Here is a 15,940-nt window from a genome sequence, read left to right as displayed (position 1 = left end):
GAGGGCACAAAATACATGAGGTTACTTTTTCCTTACTTCAGCGTGTTGCTTTGTGTTTTCTCCATTGTGCTGGAGTGTGTGTGTGTATGGAAGCCTGCGCGACCTTACTTCTGAGAATTAATATGACTGAATCACACCTAAATGCGTTATGACACACTGGCATTGCTTGTGGTGAATCTGACTCTCCTGCAGGAGCTTCGCTAGTGACGTGTACCAAGAAGCAAAAGCCATGGAATCAATCGTATCTGTGCATCCATCTGAAGAAAGAGTTTTCTTCAAAGCATGGTTTCACTGGAGTGCACCAATGACATCTTAGTGTTTGTACTGCTTGATTAATGGTTACATATAGTGACATAAGAAGACTTTACCTGTAAGTATCAACACATCATTTTGAATATTATACCAGTCAAATGATAGTGACACATTTCTGGAACCTGCATCACTCATTAAAAGTGAAAATGCCTGGAAGCATATGTAGACACTTGATGTCCAAAGGCTACTGCTACTGCATTACTACATTAGCCATTAACATTAATCCTGTTTCAATACTGACTGGAATGGAATTCAGCCATTATTTGTTTTATTATTTTCCGCCTGTTCTTCTCCAACTGTGATATATCAAAACCTCTTCATCGAAAAAGGCTCATTAGCAGCTGCTACTGTTCTTTAAGAGAAAGGACAGACCTGGCCATTAGTTTGTGGAGCTCCATCTTATGCTGTTGGTCCTCTGCTGCGATGGCGTGCTGGGCTTGCTGCTGCATCCCTTGCACAAAGTGCTGCATGTGCTGGAAGGCATCAATCTGAAGGGATAGAAAACAAATGCCAAAAGGCAGGTGAGGGATCATTGAGAGAAATACTTTGGACCTTCCTGAAATCACTCTGAATTACATACAAGCATGTGATTTGTGAGCTACAGGTAAAAGACGGTTCTTACTACTCCTACAGGGCCGGTCTAATGCAGGCCGGCGTAGCTGCAATGGACATTGTTTTCTGTTCATCTCAGTTTTGTTGGACTCATTAGGGAAAATCCTCAGCTGTCAGAGTTACACTGTTGTTATTATTTGAAATCATATTACGATCACTTTAAAAAAAAGTAGAGGCAGCCTACATGCACTGCAGTTTGCAGTGTTTTTTGTGATGTTGCCCGCAGAGGATAAAATGAGGAGTGGATATACTGTGAGCAGGACACACGACCAGCATTCTGTATCATTTTAGCTTGAACTTACAGAAAAGTCCACACGTATGACTAACTTTAAAATTAGTATGCTGTCCCCTTAGTTCCGAAACACTGGAAATGGCAGATGCGTCCTTTCCAGCTGTGTGTGTGTGTGTGTGTATTTTTACTTTCTGATACGTCTGGTGAGCGCAGCTGGCCCTACTGTAGCAACAGCAATGCTTATGTTCACACTTACCTAAGTCCCCTAATGAGACCTGCGCTCCAGAGCCACAAACACCATTCAACACCTGGCAATAAATGCCGGTGTGTTTGTGTGTGTTTGGGAGTGTGTATAATGTATGTGGATGGGTGTACGTGTGTGTGTGTGTGAGGTAGACAAATGGCACAGGGCTGAGCAGTTCAATCCCATGCTGCTCTGGGGACATGTAGCTTGAAGTATAATATCAGGTCACCACTGCTGGTAGTTGGAGGTTTAGTGGGAGTTCTTGTGCTGGTAGCTCAGTCACAGAAGGCACAAATCTTTTTAGGCAAATCTTTTAACACTACCATTTATTGGAAATCTATAAATGAGGATTACTTCATTCACTGTTGCCACGGGATACGCAAGATTAATAACAATTATTAACCTAAATTCAACAGTTCAGTTGGTTTTACTGATCTCAGACTTTTATAAGGGCAGATTTCAAATTCCCAGAAAGAGTGAGCGATATTTGCCCCAATAGGATTCCAAATAAATCATGCAAATTCAACCAAACCCTGCAATATTTATGAGAGTTTGCAGTTCCTGAAATACTGTAACTCTGTCAGATCTGTCAAGTCAGAGTAACACCTGCAAATCTCACTAATCACAACTCTTTCCAACATCATTTTTTTTCCAATTCAGAACCATTGAGGCCAAATAAAATAAAATCTGACTTCAAATGGAATGAACTAACATTATAAATATCTAAGCATGAAGGAAGTCTGCGTGTCTGTCATTTGGATATCTCAAGGATAATCCAAACCATCCAATGAACTTCACACTTGGTTTACCTGACGGGCCTTTCTATATAAGCAAATGTGAAATTTACACAACATAATCTAACATACTACAATTTACTTTTAAGTATTAAGAGAACCTACCACTTATTATAACAGGCAGTCTTCATTACATTGTTGAAATGTAACGAGAAATGTTGAAATGTTTAATTTCACGCTTCAAGTTGTGAATTTCATATCTATTCTAATTTAAAATTGATTTGAAAATCTTTTCATCATTTCTGAGCCTTTTCATGCTGATGGTTATCTAAAGAGTATCTACCACAAGCTTTGTTTCTTATTACCTGACTTTTACCCATGAGTTCTTTAACAGTCGCAATAATTTCAAATAAAAGCTTTGACATCCTATTGGGACTGATTAATCAACCTTGCCTATACTGTCACTAGGCTGATATTATAAAGTCACCTTATGAAGCAGGGTGCAATTTCAGCTCCTTTGTACAGATGTAGTTTTTTGGCGTTAATGTTTCTCAGGCTGTTTCTTTCACAACCTCAAATTAATCAGCTGGTTATGTCACCAATGTGCAAATAATTCAAGCTCTTCCTATCTGGCACATTTGAAACTTTGATTGTTGCCTCATGTTACACTTCACATGTGCATACGAATGCAAAAACCATCTGAACTCTTCGCAAGTTCAAGTGTTTAAAGCAAATATAAAAGCAAACACATTCCATACATATATCACAGAGTGTTATTTGTGAACCATCGCCTCCACACAGGTTTGTTTGCTCCTACCTTGCGGGTACTCTTCCACATGTACTTCATATAAGCGTAGGTGACATGCGGGTGGGCTGTGGGTAGCGGGTGGTCAAGTTGCTTAGAGGGGTCGACACCCAGAAGGAGCACCAGGGTCTTATGGGCCAGCGCCTGAAGGGATAAAGAGGAACAATGAATCGCAAGTGGGTTTGTAGGTTATTAAGACCCGAGAAGGTGTTTAGGAACCCCACAACAATACAGAGCTTAATCAAATTTCTATTTTGATGCAACCTTTGGAATAAGTAATGAAAGAGTGAAAAAATAGGCCAGAGCACGAGTAAGTACTTAAGATTGTGTGAAAAAAGAACCTGAAAAGAAACAGAGAGACAGAAAGTCTTAGAGGGGTCATTTTTTCCAACCCATCTAATCACATTTCCTGCCATGTTTGACGTTGGCCAATCACATCTCGTTTTTAAAACTACATCATAGTTAGCGATTCTGGCTTTCTGTGTGTGTAGAAAAGAAAAATTGGCCGATTGTCTGCCATCCCGTGCAATCAATTAGAACAACAGTGAGGTAAAGGATGGAAAATTGCACCACTTTAATTGTGCAGATATGCAGGGTCAGGTTTCTAAACAGTGTGATTGAGGGTTCTGTGCTACTTTTCATCAGCGCCAGCTTAAAACAGGTTGAAATGAAGTTGAATTTCATGGCTGGAGTTCATGGTTGCACTTAACTCTGTCAGAGCTTGACTTCCCTTTTCCGTTTGACATTGCTGATGTAATCAACTCTGATTTATTCCTCCTGAATGTTATGGGATTATAATTAAGTATGCATGATCAGGGGTCAGATCAGAGAGTACTGAGGAGCTTTGTGCAAATATGTTAATCTACTGACCAGGCGTCCACTCTTGCCACAGAGGCTGGCATACTTCAGCCAAGTCCTCATGTCCTCGTGGGGGCTGATCACGAGTGATCTGACCATCAGGATCCTTTGCCAGTCCTCTACGATTCGCTGACAACCCTGGAGGAACAAAAATAACAAGGGACAGACGGGTTAAATGCATTGCTCTTTTGTTACTCCCTTCAAAGCGAGGAACCTACTTGTTAAACTTGAGAGAATGAACACACGTGAGTGAGGGGTACAGTTAAAACCCTAGGGGGCTACTATTACTACCAGTGGTCCCTGTCTTTAACATGTCCACATGTGAGTACAGGGTCACGTGGCAGAAAAAAAAAAACACAAGAACACCGCTCTGTATTAATGTATTTATACGTAACATTAGCTGACTTCCTCTATTAAATATTCTCTTGTGCTCAACCTCATCATTAGGATATAACACAGTGCTGCAGAGACAGGAAACACAGACGAGCCACTGCAGTAATCCAGCTCTGGTGGAAAAAAGTATGTGCTGTATAATCCCCTCTGTATGATTTGAATTAAAGACAAATCTACAGGGGGTAGACAAAATAATATGAACATTTCATGAAAAAGGACCCTGATGTAACTTGATTATAATTACAAACACTGCTAGGATCATATTAGGTTGCATGGCAACAAGAAGCAACAAATGAGGTTTGGAATTCGGTACTTTTTTCAAGCAGCATAACAAACTGAACAGATTTTCAAAGATAATAAAAAAATTAATTTCAGGAGTGGCGATTTGGCTACTTCATAGTTCAAGTCATCAAGTGTTGACCTTATCTCTAACTATTTTCTGTATTCCTTAAATGGACAAAGTATGTCAGGATAAGCCTTTTAGTAAGCTGTTAAAAGCCAAGGCTAGAATTAAATACAACAATTTTCTAAAGTAGGCTTAACATGATGGGATAAGCAGCTGAGTGCAGGTAGAAGTTGAAAGAAACTATGTTCAGTGATTAAAAAGACTAAGAGAGTTTAGACTGGGTGTAACTGCAAGAAATCTCTGGCGTCATGCTGTTAAGACGCTATAACAAAGTGCAAATTGTCGAGTTCATCCAGCTTGATTAAAAGGAACAATCGGGCGCCTGGTTTGAATCGGACAGTGTCGCATGTCATCCTGAATTTGACCCTCCGGGGCTGGAGAATGGGTTAATAGATGGAATACGCCTAATAAAAGTGTTTGTGTGTGTGTAGAGGAGCACATGGAACATTCATAAAAGGAATAGGAAAAGTCGGACATGATGTCCTAAACTTTTTCTAAAAATGTGAACTGCATTAGCAGGAGCTGCAATACCAGAAAGGGTGGGGAGCAAAAGATCAATAGTTTTGAACAGCAACACACAGCTAAGAGTCCAAAATTCAAACAAGTCTTCACAGTGATACAAATCCCAGAACTCCCTCTGACACATTTACCCACAAGCTGTGGAGCGCAGCGTTCTCATGCGCTTTTTTGCCATACCTCTAATCCTTTGATGACTGTTGTAGAAAGAAAGAAAGAGTAAAGGAGCAGGACAGTGACTCCCTGACAGATGTGAGGTCAGCCTCCAATAAATCACTATAAAGAGAAGGAACCTGTCAGGCATTGCAGCCCCAGTTCTGGCGCTGCTATTATAGGCCCTGTCTGTTTGCTCAGGAAGACCCCTCTTGATCATGAATACCTCCTCCGACCAACCTCCATCTGCTATGAATGGAAAAAGTCGAGATGACCGAGAGTATCTTCATTTTACTGCACAGGGATATAAGTGTGTGTTGTAATGGTTTCCATTCGACGGCCAAGCTAATTCTACAAAAAACTTTTGAAATGTCACGAGGAAGTAAGTAATGAAAGAGTTATGTGTATTACTAACAGCTGAGTAATACCAATTGAAAAAAAAAAAAAAAAACACAGTTTGGATGAAAATGAATAGTGCATTTTTGAATTGTGCAAGTACTTCACAATAGCAACAACTAAAGGTTAAACTTTTGTCTCTTTCAAAGCCCCCAAACTTATTATACTGTGACCAATGCTTTTTCAGTGTCATAAATTGCTGACGCACCTGAACTGGCTGGCATTAATTCACATCCACATTCATGCTCCATATCTGTTGCTGGTAAACATGCTATTTTGTTTTCTGTTCATTTCTAAAAATGGCTAAAGATCTCTTACTCCTGTATTATCAGTTATCAGTTTTCATGCAGTCAAAGCCAGTGCTAGCGCTGTGTCCAGCAATATCTCATTCACTGTGACCTTCTGATGTGAGCAGGCCTCTGGACACAGTATGTGCACTGGCATTTGCGGTATTCAACAGCTTTCTAAAATACGCCAAATTTGATTTTGAAAAAAGAAAAGAAGTATGCTGGAGCCCTCTGGGCAGGCCCAAGCAGTCCTCAGACAGATTCAATCTTCCTGAGCTGTGGTTGAAGTAAAGAATGAGAGGATTTTCCAAAATGTCAGTAGCATCTGAGCAGAAGATGAGGGACAGGAATGCCAACAGGGACTGAGAGTAAGTCACATTATACATGCTGTATTAAACTGAGCAGCGTGGATGCCATGGTATCGAGAGTCAGGAATGGTGCGTCACAGATCAAAGGCTTATCAGTTTATCTGCCTGACTTAAAATCTTCCCTCTGCGTGCACATACAAGGCTGAGGCCTTTCAAGCAATCACATTTTGATTGAGCTGTCAAAAGGCCAACATGGAAAAGATGAACTTGAATAGTATTATCTTATATCGGGTGGCATTTATCTCAAATTCCATAAACTTGGCCGGCAGCAAATTTTTCTCCAACCTCTTGTGGATTTGTGGTTCTTCCACACGTCCTCCTGTCTCATTTGACAGCATGTACAACTGTGATTCACAATTAATAAGGATAATAATAGTAATCATAATCAGTCTCAGGAAGCGGGAAGATTTTGGATGAGGTTGCAGGTTGAGTGACACAAAATGAGCCATGCTATTTTTTCCCGAATATTCCTACAAGGGTCATTTTATGCAAGAGAGGATACCGTTTTATCGAAAGTGATTTGATTTCTTTTATGGTGTGTAGGTGTTTTTGGGGATGTCAGCTCTATTTACCGAGTAGGACAAACTTAAGTTCATGATTATGATTGTAATGAAGTCCATTCACTGTATGTTCCTTTGGTCAAGACCTTCAGTTAATGGCCAAAATGATCCAAACACAGGAACAAATGAGTTTCTTTAGTAGCATGGCTGATTTATTCATCACTGTGATTAACTTCTGAATCTCATTTCGCCTGACATCATGAGCTTTACCTTAAGTGTGTGGAAGCAAAAGTAAAGACAGTTATAACAGCAATAAGCAGTGCAGTTTACGTCAACCTCCCCTGCCTCTGGTGACCAATTTGGTTACTTGCACACTGCAGAGTGAACTAAAGTGTGCTAAAACAGTAGATTCATAAAACAGATTTTCCTGTTGCAACCATGTGCTTTAGCTGTGACACCTAATTTTCTTTGCAATTCTAAGGTTGGGAAAGGATTTTTGTAGACAAATAGGCTCATTGGACAGACTATAGTACTTAATGTTGTACTAAATCACTGCTGACCTTCGTCTGAAGTTTGTTCAAGCACTGCAAATAACACTTAGCAGAAGATTCTACAACTAAAAGTAAAACTTACAATTTCCTGTCAAATGTAGAAATAAACATACAAATCATAAACACAGATAATCCAGATTATTAAAACGGTAAATCCTTCCTCACTGAGGTGTTAGTGTGCGTCTTTGCATGAATGTACGGTGTCTGCTTTGTAATGTTTCCCATTAGTAACAGTAGCCTTTCCAACATCTGCTTAACATTTGTAGTTGTGCACGTGAGTGTGTGTGTGTGTGTGTGTGTGTGTCCATATATCATGCAGCGTAGTTACCTGAAGCCTCTCCCACCATGTTTCTCTAATGATGTCCCTCCTTTCAGGCACCAGCTTGTACTGGATCACCTCCTCCAGCTCTGACAGCATCTGGCAAGACACCATGGCCTGGGAAACAAACACACACACACACACACACACGCATTTCATTCTTTTCCCCACATTCATTATTATAGTTGCAAAAGCCCCATCTGGGAAATATAGAAGGACCATTAAGGCTTATAAATTAATCAGCAATTGGATGCATTAAGCAGCCCACTGGACCTTCTCATGTGGCATCTGTCAGAAAAGGTTGGTCATCTCAAAATGATGACTTTGTTTTTACGTCTAGGCTGCTGCTAAAGTGTGCGCGTCTGCTGTCAATCTTCATGGTGAGCAGCTACAATATGTACATCAAAATCAACTAAGATCAAATGGCTTTCATGACGATGTTACCTACGAACGTCTGTATGAGAGGAACACTGCTGTTTTTGAGTTTCAACTTTTGATTCGAAACGTTACTTGCACAATTCCAGATATTTAAATAATGAAGCACCACGGAGCAGTGGAGAACCTGTAAATATTTATGATTTTAACTTTGAGAGAAGCTAGATAAGAGATTGAGAATTTTCATAAATCATCACTTTAATAAAATTTTGTTGCTGTGCACGTGAACGCTATGAAAGCGGAGATGGTTGACTGAAGCCAGGCGTTGAATATTTTGGCTGTCTCAAAGGAACACTCACCCCGTAGGCTCGACTGTAGCTCTCTCCAGCCATGGCCGTCAGCTCGGCATCCAGGAGATCTCTTGCTTTGTCAATACACTACATTAGAAAAATGACATAAAACAAAAAACAAAACAACTACATTTTAATATCTGTAGTTTCATGATCACACATAAGTGGAATAGTCCATTCCCCTATACTGTACATTTGCCCTCAACCATTTGTTTCTGTATTTTCACAAGTTTGTCTGAATGGTGCACTGGTGGTGTAAGTAGGTGGCCTCTGAAGTCACTCCAAGTTCTCAACATAAAAACGCTGGTTTAATCCATCATTCCACACAGTTGTCTCTCCATCATACTGTTTGATAAAGCTAACAACAAATAGCAATAATGGCATTTCCTCAGTCACTTAACTATAGTATGACCCCAGAATGCACCATGACATCATTTCACACTCTCCTCAAACTCCTTGCATCAGGACCGGCCAGGATTGGACTAAACCAAGGGAATAAAAACACTTTGTACAAATGAACAATGCCATGTTATTGCTTGCTGCTCACACCCTTTGCACGTAAAGTGTGGCCAATAGTGACACATTAGTGCAACGAGGACTAGAACTGCTTGTATAGCAAAATGGTTTGATGTGCTGCTGAGTGCCAAGTGTTTTATGAGGAGGTAAATGAACTGTTGCAAACAACAGTGAGAGCGTTACATAACCATGATTGTAGGTGTCAAATGTATCTTTTTTTTTTTTTTTTTAAAACGCCTAAATTTGCCTGCAGATTCAGAGAAAAGGAGGGTGATAAAGAGGAGTTCAAAAAGCGGGCTGTTAGTCACAGTTCCTGTCATGAACATGCAGATTCCTTTCATGATGTTTAACCAACCGTCAGAGCACATTCATGTACTAAAACTGTTTTCCTACCTTCCTGTTTTTTGGGACTATTACTGTGTGTTACTGACTCATTGTAAAGTTCCACTTCTGACTTTTCCTAAGAGGACTCTCCAAATCTAAGGATGCTGAGGACATTCCATTACCAGTAAGAACCCTGAGGGGTGGAAAAACAGTAACCGAGAGAAAGACACGATCCAGAGCAGCAAAAGGGACAAACAAGGACACAAGTATTGTGACTGAAAGCGTGCTGATTTCTTGGGCTTCAACAGCCAATGTTTTTGGGAACTGTTATTAGTGGGACGGTAAAATGAGGGAGGATGACTGAGGGAGTTCTCTGAGGCCAGGACACACAGCTGTTTCAGACCGACTCCCACCAATTATTTTTTTTTGCGGGGAGGGAAAGGAGGAATGGCGTGCACCAACACCTCTTCAGGCATGCACAACAAGAGGAGGGGTTATGGGATGGTGGGGACGAGGTGACAATGAGGCTGCTTCTTTACAGTCTCCACTCAGTTATCGTCCTGTTTACTCCTGAATTACTGCGCTGGGGCCTCAGTGGAAATGTGCAGTCCAGACGACTCCTGATAAATGCAGTGTCTGGCTTCTGGCAGCACAAACAAACCGTGACTCAATCTTCCATTCTCTTACATAAAAGGTTGCTTATATACTTACATAGTTTTCTCGTAATATTACTTTATCATTAAAGTATGGTATGGTGGCTTCTATGTTACTGATTAGAACCAAATCAACCACTAGAGGAAGCTCAAAACATGCTCAAACATGACTGTGAAGTCAAAAAGAGCACTCTGGTTTATAAAAGAAACCATGAGACAATTTACAAATCAAACGCACACTTGAGGACTGAATATATCATGAGTCCTGGCACGGCAGACTGCTTTAGCTGGGGGAGCATGGCTGCTGTGTCTACGCATCATCACTGGACTAGACCGAACACTGAGATTTATAGAGCAAAGCAACCTGAAACCTTTCACTAAGATGCACGCCGAAACTCCTAGAGCACATGTGGGGTTGTTTGGGGTATAGAGGGAGGAAAGGAACAGCCCTTCGGAATCAAAAGGACTTAAGTGTGAGGATTACCAACCACATCCGGAAGACTAGACTGAGCTCATGTTGACATTTAAGCTTTCACCCTCGCTGCATCTGCTTTTCATTCCCCGTCATTCACCGCGAGTGGCCTCATTGTCGCCAAGAGTCAAAAGTCTGCTCTCCCTATTGAGCTCATGTAGAATCCTACAGGCCACACCTGGATCTAATCTCCGAATTAGAGGAGGGAGGGTGGCAGTGGCGGAATGAGGGGGCACAGAGAGCAGGTCTCCCAGGCTTTGTGGTGAAAAGGGGACTTGGAGGATGAGTCCAGGGAAATTGGAGGAGCAGGTGTTTACTGGTGTCAGCGCTGGAGCTTGTGTTCGTTACACGTGTTGGCATCCAGCTTGAACAAATCCATCTCCAGGGACCATGAGCTCATCTAATATCCCAACCCTCATCAAATGAGGAAAACACCACCCCGACCTCCACCAGACCTTGTTGACAGGCAGACAGGAGGGGTAACAGGCTCCTCATTTGTTGTTGAAGCTGAATGCCGTAGTGATTTACAATTTCAGGAGTTACATAACATTTCCTCACTGAGATGGTACCATGTTATAAAAAAAGGAAAAAAAAAAACAAATCTTGTGCATTTTGCTACTTTTAATGAAAAGCCTGTGCTGATGGGGGAATTGAATCCCGTCTGGAATAACCGTAAAGCCATTTTTATGTTTCTTTACAGAGTTGGTTTCCAATGATTTTAACTTTTCATACCTTGCTATAAAGACTAATGAAAATTCCAGAGCCCACAAGGCTAGGCAAATTCCCATGTGGCATGTCTTTATGAGATGTTTTCTAAAAATATAGACTTTTAAAGTACATTGAATGACGGGTGAAATCTTATCCATCGGGTATATTGTAACCCACCTGCTGGGCCAATGAGAAGAGGTCCTGATGCAGGGCTAGCACCGCTCTATAAAAGGCACCATCATGCGTGTCTCTTGGGATCATACATGTGTACTCCTCCATGCTGTCCCAGTGTCCTGGAGAAACAACAATCATGTTAAGAAAAAGTACAGAAGAAAGAGAAAGAGTGAAGTTCAGCCTGTCTCTGCCATTTTGAACCACACGTATCCTCAGACGGCTGCTGTAACATAAATCACTGCAACCTCAACATTTTGCTTCCCAACGACAACAATAAAAGACGGTCTGAGTGTTTAGATAGACGGGCCTGCTGGTTGGGGATCTTCTCAGGGTTTTACGATTGAATCTGAAAAGTCAAAGCCACAGACCGCAAACCTCAGAGGGTGCCTCTGCAGTGTGGTCCCTGCTTTTCTCCACCATTGCCTGTTACGATAAGTCAATGTTATGACTGGATACCATTCCCATCTGGTCATATGAGGAGCGGTTTTCATTGCTGCTCAGTTTGATTGCGTTGTTGCACTGAGTCAGACATGAGGATGGCTAAAATGCTCTGTCCACAACCCTTAAAACTCCACTGACTGCCGCTACAGTATATTGTTCATTCATATCACAGATGCAGTATTTGAGTGCTTACCTAGACCCCAGGCAGCGGCGGCAGCCATACGAGCCATCTTGGCCTGGGTTTCCTCACTCACCAGCGTCCACTCCTCACAGCACTGCTGGTGCAACTGGCCCCTGGAAAACATTAACCACATCAAAAGAAGCAAATCCAGATCTGTTCGGTCCCATGTTCATAGCGATGACATGAGTTAATCAGAGGGGATTGAAACTGCAATATGGCTACATGGACTAACAAGACACTTGATCAAGGAGTTACAAAAGAGGATTCTCAGCAGCCTAGCACAGTCATTGGGCAATGCAATCTAAAATAATTTGCATATCTCTTGTGTCTGAGAGCTGTGTGGAACAGTGGTGGTGTTTTACTGCTAAATACAGAACAGACATACAACGAAGTTAGAGAGAGATGAGCCTCCCATTCCTGACCAAATTACATACATCTGATAACTTTGATTTGATATATAGTGACAGTGTCTTGATTTAAAAAAAAAAAAAAAGCATCAACTGCAGCTTTTACAACTTGTCTAAGGCCATGTTTTTCTGGACAGGTCTTAATCCTCAATAGATCAAACAGCTCTGCTGAAGTCCAGGTCCTATTAATAATGCATACATGTCGAGTCACACAATTCTTCAGCAACTGAAGAAATCATTCACCAGGATAGCCAAGCACTTTTGGCCAGGGATGAGAAGGAGATAAGACTCGGTTTCTGTTACATCTGCTGTTATTTATTTCTTAATTTGTTCTTAGAGGTGAACATCTTAAGTCAGTGCACCGTCCCACCACAGTCTGATAAAATCAAGTATCACAGCAAACAGATGGATGTTCCCGTTGGGGTCGTGTTCGAGTAACCAAGACTAATTCCTCATTAACAACAATCAGTGCAGCAATGTCCAGGAGATCAAACCCAACACATGTGTTTTACAGGCAGGATGCTGGAGCGAGCTTAGATGAAGGATAGAAAGGTGGATGGGACAGACAGAGAAAAAGAGAGCGAGTGAATCCGCTCTCCAGCTGCCTGGCTATCATATAACATGAAAGCAACACCTACAAAAAGCTCCGGTGCACTGAGCGTGTGTGTGTCTGCAGCAGACAAGTACAGAGTGTCCAGCGGAAGGAAGAGCTTGAGTAACATTTGACTCAGCAGACCATGATTCACATCTTTGGCGTTTTAACTAAAAAGTTGCTCACAAAGATCTAAAAAGAATTTAGCAAATAGTTTTTAAAGGCCCGACACTACGCACCGTTGGTCCACCCACACAGATGTTTGTGCACCTGATTAGATTTCTTCTCAGGATTGTGAGCATACGCCAACTGTGGCCGATTCTCATCTCTCACTCTCTTTCTTACCCGATTGGACGGGACATTTTGACTTGTCATTGCAGGAAAAGCACAGGTGAAAGAAATTTTGTTAATGATGGCTCAGCTCCGTTTAGTTTTCCAGTAAGCCATGCTAATGAGCCAGCATGCACAATGCAAGTACTACCATCAGGTGCAACTAGCTCACCTAAATGGAATGCAGCCTATTTTTGATGTTATCAACCACATCTGCACTTTTCCTGCTATGACATGCCTAGATGTCAGAAGTGAAAAAGGTCTATTACACCTTTACTTATCATCATGTCAATTTTGGTGGTATCACCTAATTCCCTGCATATCTCCACCCAACCTGAACAGAGGCCTAACCAGCTAGACTAAGTGGAAAAACTTAATCTACTTTCTTTTTCAAGGAATACCTGCAGGATGCATACACTTGTAGCACCCAGCTGATTACATATTGAAGACAAAGCCATCTACAATCTAACCCTGACGTGCCATTTTTTTGGCAATGCTGATTAGCTGCTTACGGATCAGCTGTATGGCGAAATAATTTCACCCCAGAGCACAACATGCAAAAATAGCTGCATGCTTGAGTTTTAAGTACTGTACTGTTTACCGTTAGCATTTTATAAAACAGCTAATTCAATCAGTAGCTTGTTGCGTGAGTTTTAACAGATCATAACAGGCCAAATCACCTGGACCAAAACTGCACATTAAACAGCACATTTATGTATTATGTCAAGATGTTGTTTCAAAAAAAACCTACAACATTTCCCAAAGGCTGACAAAATCTGCTGCAAAAGATTTTTGTCAATCCCTTCAAAACTTAAGATGGACATTTTAGACTAAAGGCTGCTTCAAAGCTATCCGATATTCAACGAAGGTCCAAGGTGGACTGTCAAAAACATTAACTGCTCTTTTAACAATCTCTCTCACCAGTTTAGGAATAGCAGAGTGAAGACTGGTACAATATCCCTTTACCTTAGCAGGGAACAATGTGTTCTCTTAAGTCTGAGCTCATGACTCGGTCAGCTGTTATATCATCTCCATGCCTTACCTATCCACACACAAACATAAACACTGCGCCTCTCGTTAGCTGAATCATTTTCTAGTGCAAATTATTGAATCATTTTCTTGTGAAATGAATCATAGTCTTAACAACAATGGCACAAGGACGGCAGGTTACATAAGCAAATTAACATCTGCTTAGCGTCATGGGCTTTGTGACGAACCACATATTTTGATCCTTTGGACGTCTTGTGAGCTTCTAATTCCCTAAAAATGCTCTTTGAAGGTGGGCGGTCATTATGGAGTTGAGCCTCAGCTGTAGTGAGGTTTCACTGGAGTGGCGGCGCCCCCCTTCTACTGTTGGATGCCTGTTCATTCATTTCTCAGAAAAATTACTTCAGTCAACTCAGAGCAACCGTTTTCGCTCTCTTTTCGCCCAGTCACCAAAGGATGTAATGTCAGGACTCATTAGGAATAGCTTGCCTGCGCACAATGAGCAAAAAGAGTGGGAAAAAGTGGAGGAGCTCAGCAAGTACACAACTTCGGGTGCTGTTTTTATCCATTAGACCCAAGGTTAAATTTGTTTTTTTATTTTATCACTTCAGTGAATCGTTTCAAAAAGCCCAGGGCAAAATGTGTTAAAAAACTGAATACATCCAGCAAATATTACAAATACTGCCTCCACCACCCAGTGCTTATTTATGAAAGAAGGTATTAATGAATCTGAGACCTGAAGGCTGGAAGACTGATTTGAACAAATTGTTGCAGCCCGACTGAACACACAATAGACACGACCACTGACGTACCATTCTCCCAGGGCCTCTAAGCAGCGCATTCTGCCCAGGATGAGCTCTGGATCCTCTTTGTTCATGTCTATCTTCTTGTCATACGCTACCAGAGCATCCTCCCACTCATGGAGCTTCTCATACCAGGTGGCTTGGATTTCCTAGTAGAATTAGAGACAGCAGAAATGAGTCACATATGCAACATGAAACTAAAACCACATAACTATCCGCGCAATTCACCCAAACGACGTCTCTGCATTTTATCAAATACCCAAAATTTGTTTTAAGGGTGTTAATGTGTTGGTGCATTTAATATATTGTTTCTTAATATGAGAAATGAGTTTTGGAAATGCACCACTTGTCCACTCACAGTCAGACAAAGACACGCACATTTTACTTTCACGATAATATTGCATGGACGATGGAGATTCCCAGCATAATCAATCAATCGTGGACATTTAAACATTGACCTCTTAAAAAGGAACTTGTAGGTATTGACTTCTTCTGGGAGACATTAATCAATGATTAAGTACAAAGATCTTTTCCAGCTTTTGCTTCACTGATGACTCCTGGCTGGTATACTAAGCAGGGAAACCTTACACCCCCCCCACAGTAAACCTTTTCAAATGGTCATCTCATAAACAAGGTTCCTGGAAGTGCACAGTGAAACTGTTTTAACTGAGTCTTTTCACTTTTACCATGCTTTCACAGAGAAGCATAAAGGCAGTTCACAAAGGCAGGAGGAAACACCTTTTCCATAGGAGTCCACATGGTTGGGGGGAAAAAACATTTGACTTGACTTTGAGTTAAAATAACCACCTCACAAAATCAAGTGAATGCATTCTATTAGGGAACACTACATTTAGGTTCCCTCTGAAGTGCAGCCGTTTTTTTCCCTACTGTCTCTCCCCACCACAAAAAACGCTCTTTTCCACTTATGTAATTGATGTGGA

At 41.3% G+C, this 15,940-nt stretch overlaps 1 protein-coding gene across 1 annotated transcript in view; it reads right to left on the bottom strand.

Annotated features, from left to right (window-relative positions):
* Positions 1-15,940, bottom strand: part of mtor (mechanistic target of rapamycin kinase) — an 80,855-nt gene that overhangs the window by 16,300 nt on the left and 48,615 nt on the right. The window contains exons 30-37 of the mRNA XM_070838905.1: positions 15,009-15,148; positions 11,893-11,993; positions 11,262-11,377; positions 8,421-8,498; positions 7,696-7,803; positions 3,810-3,935; positions 2,952-3,083; positions 685-800 (exon numbers count right to left, since the gene is read on the bottom strand). Of these exons, the coding sequence (XP_070695006.1) occupies positions 685-800; positions 2,952-3,083; positions 3,810-3,935; positions 7,696-7,803; positions 8,421-8,498; positions 11,262-11,377; positions 11,893-11,993; positions 15,009-15,148 (917 nt within the window). The remainder of the gene's footprint in view (positions 1-684; positions 801-2,951; positions 3,084-3,809; positions 3,936-7,695; positions 7,804-8,420; positions 8,499-11,261; positions 11,378-11,892; positions 11,994-15,008; positions 15,149-15,940) is intronic.

Source organism: Pempheris klunzingeri, chromosome 11 (genome assembly GCF_042242105.1).
Source record: "Pempheris klunzingeri isolate RE-2024b chromosome 11, fPemKlu1.hap1, whole genome shotgun sequence".
Classification (NCBI taxonomy): domain Eukaryota; kingdom Metazoa; phylum Chordata; class Actinopteri; order Acropomatiformes; family Pempheridae; genus Pempheris; species Pempheris klunzingeri.
This window is presented reverse-complemented; position numbering and strand designations above follow the sequence as displayed.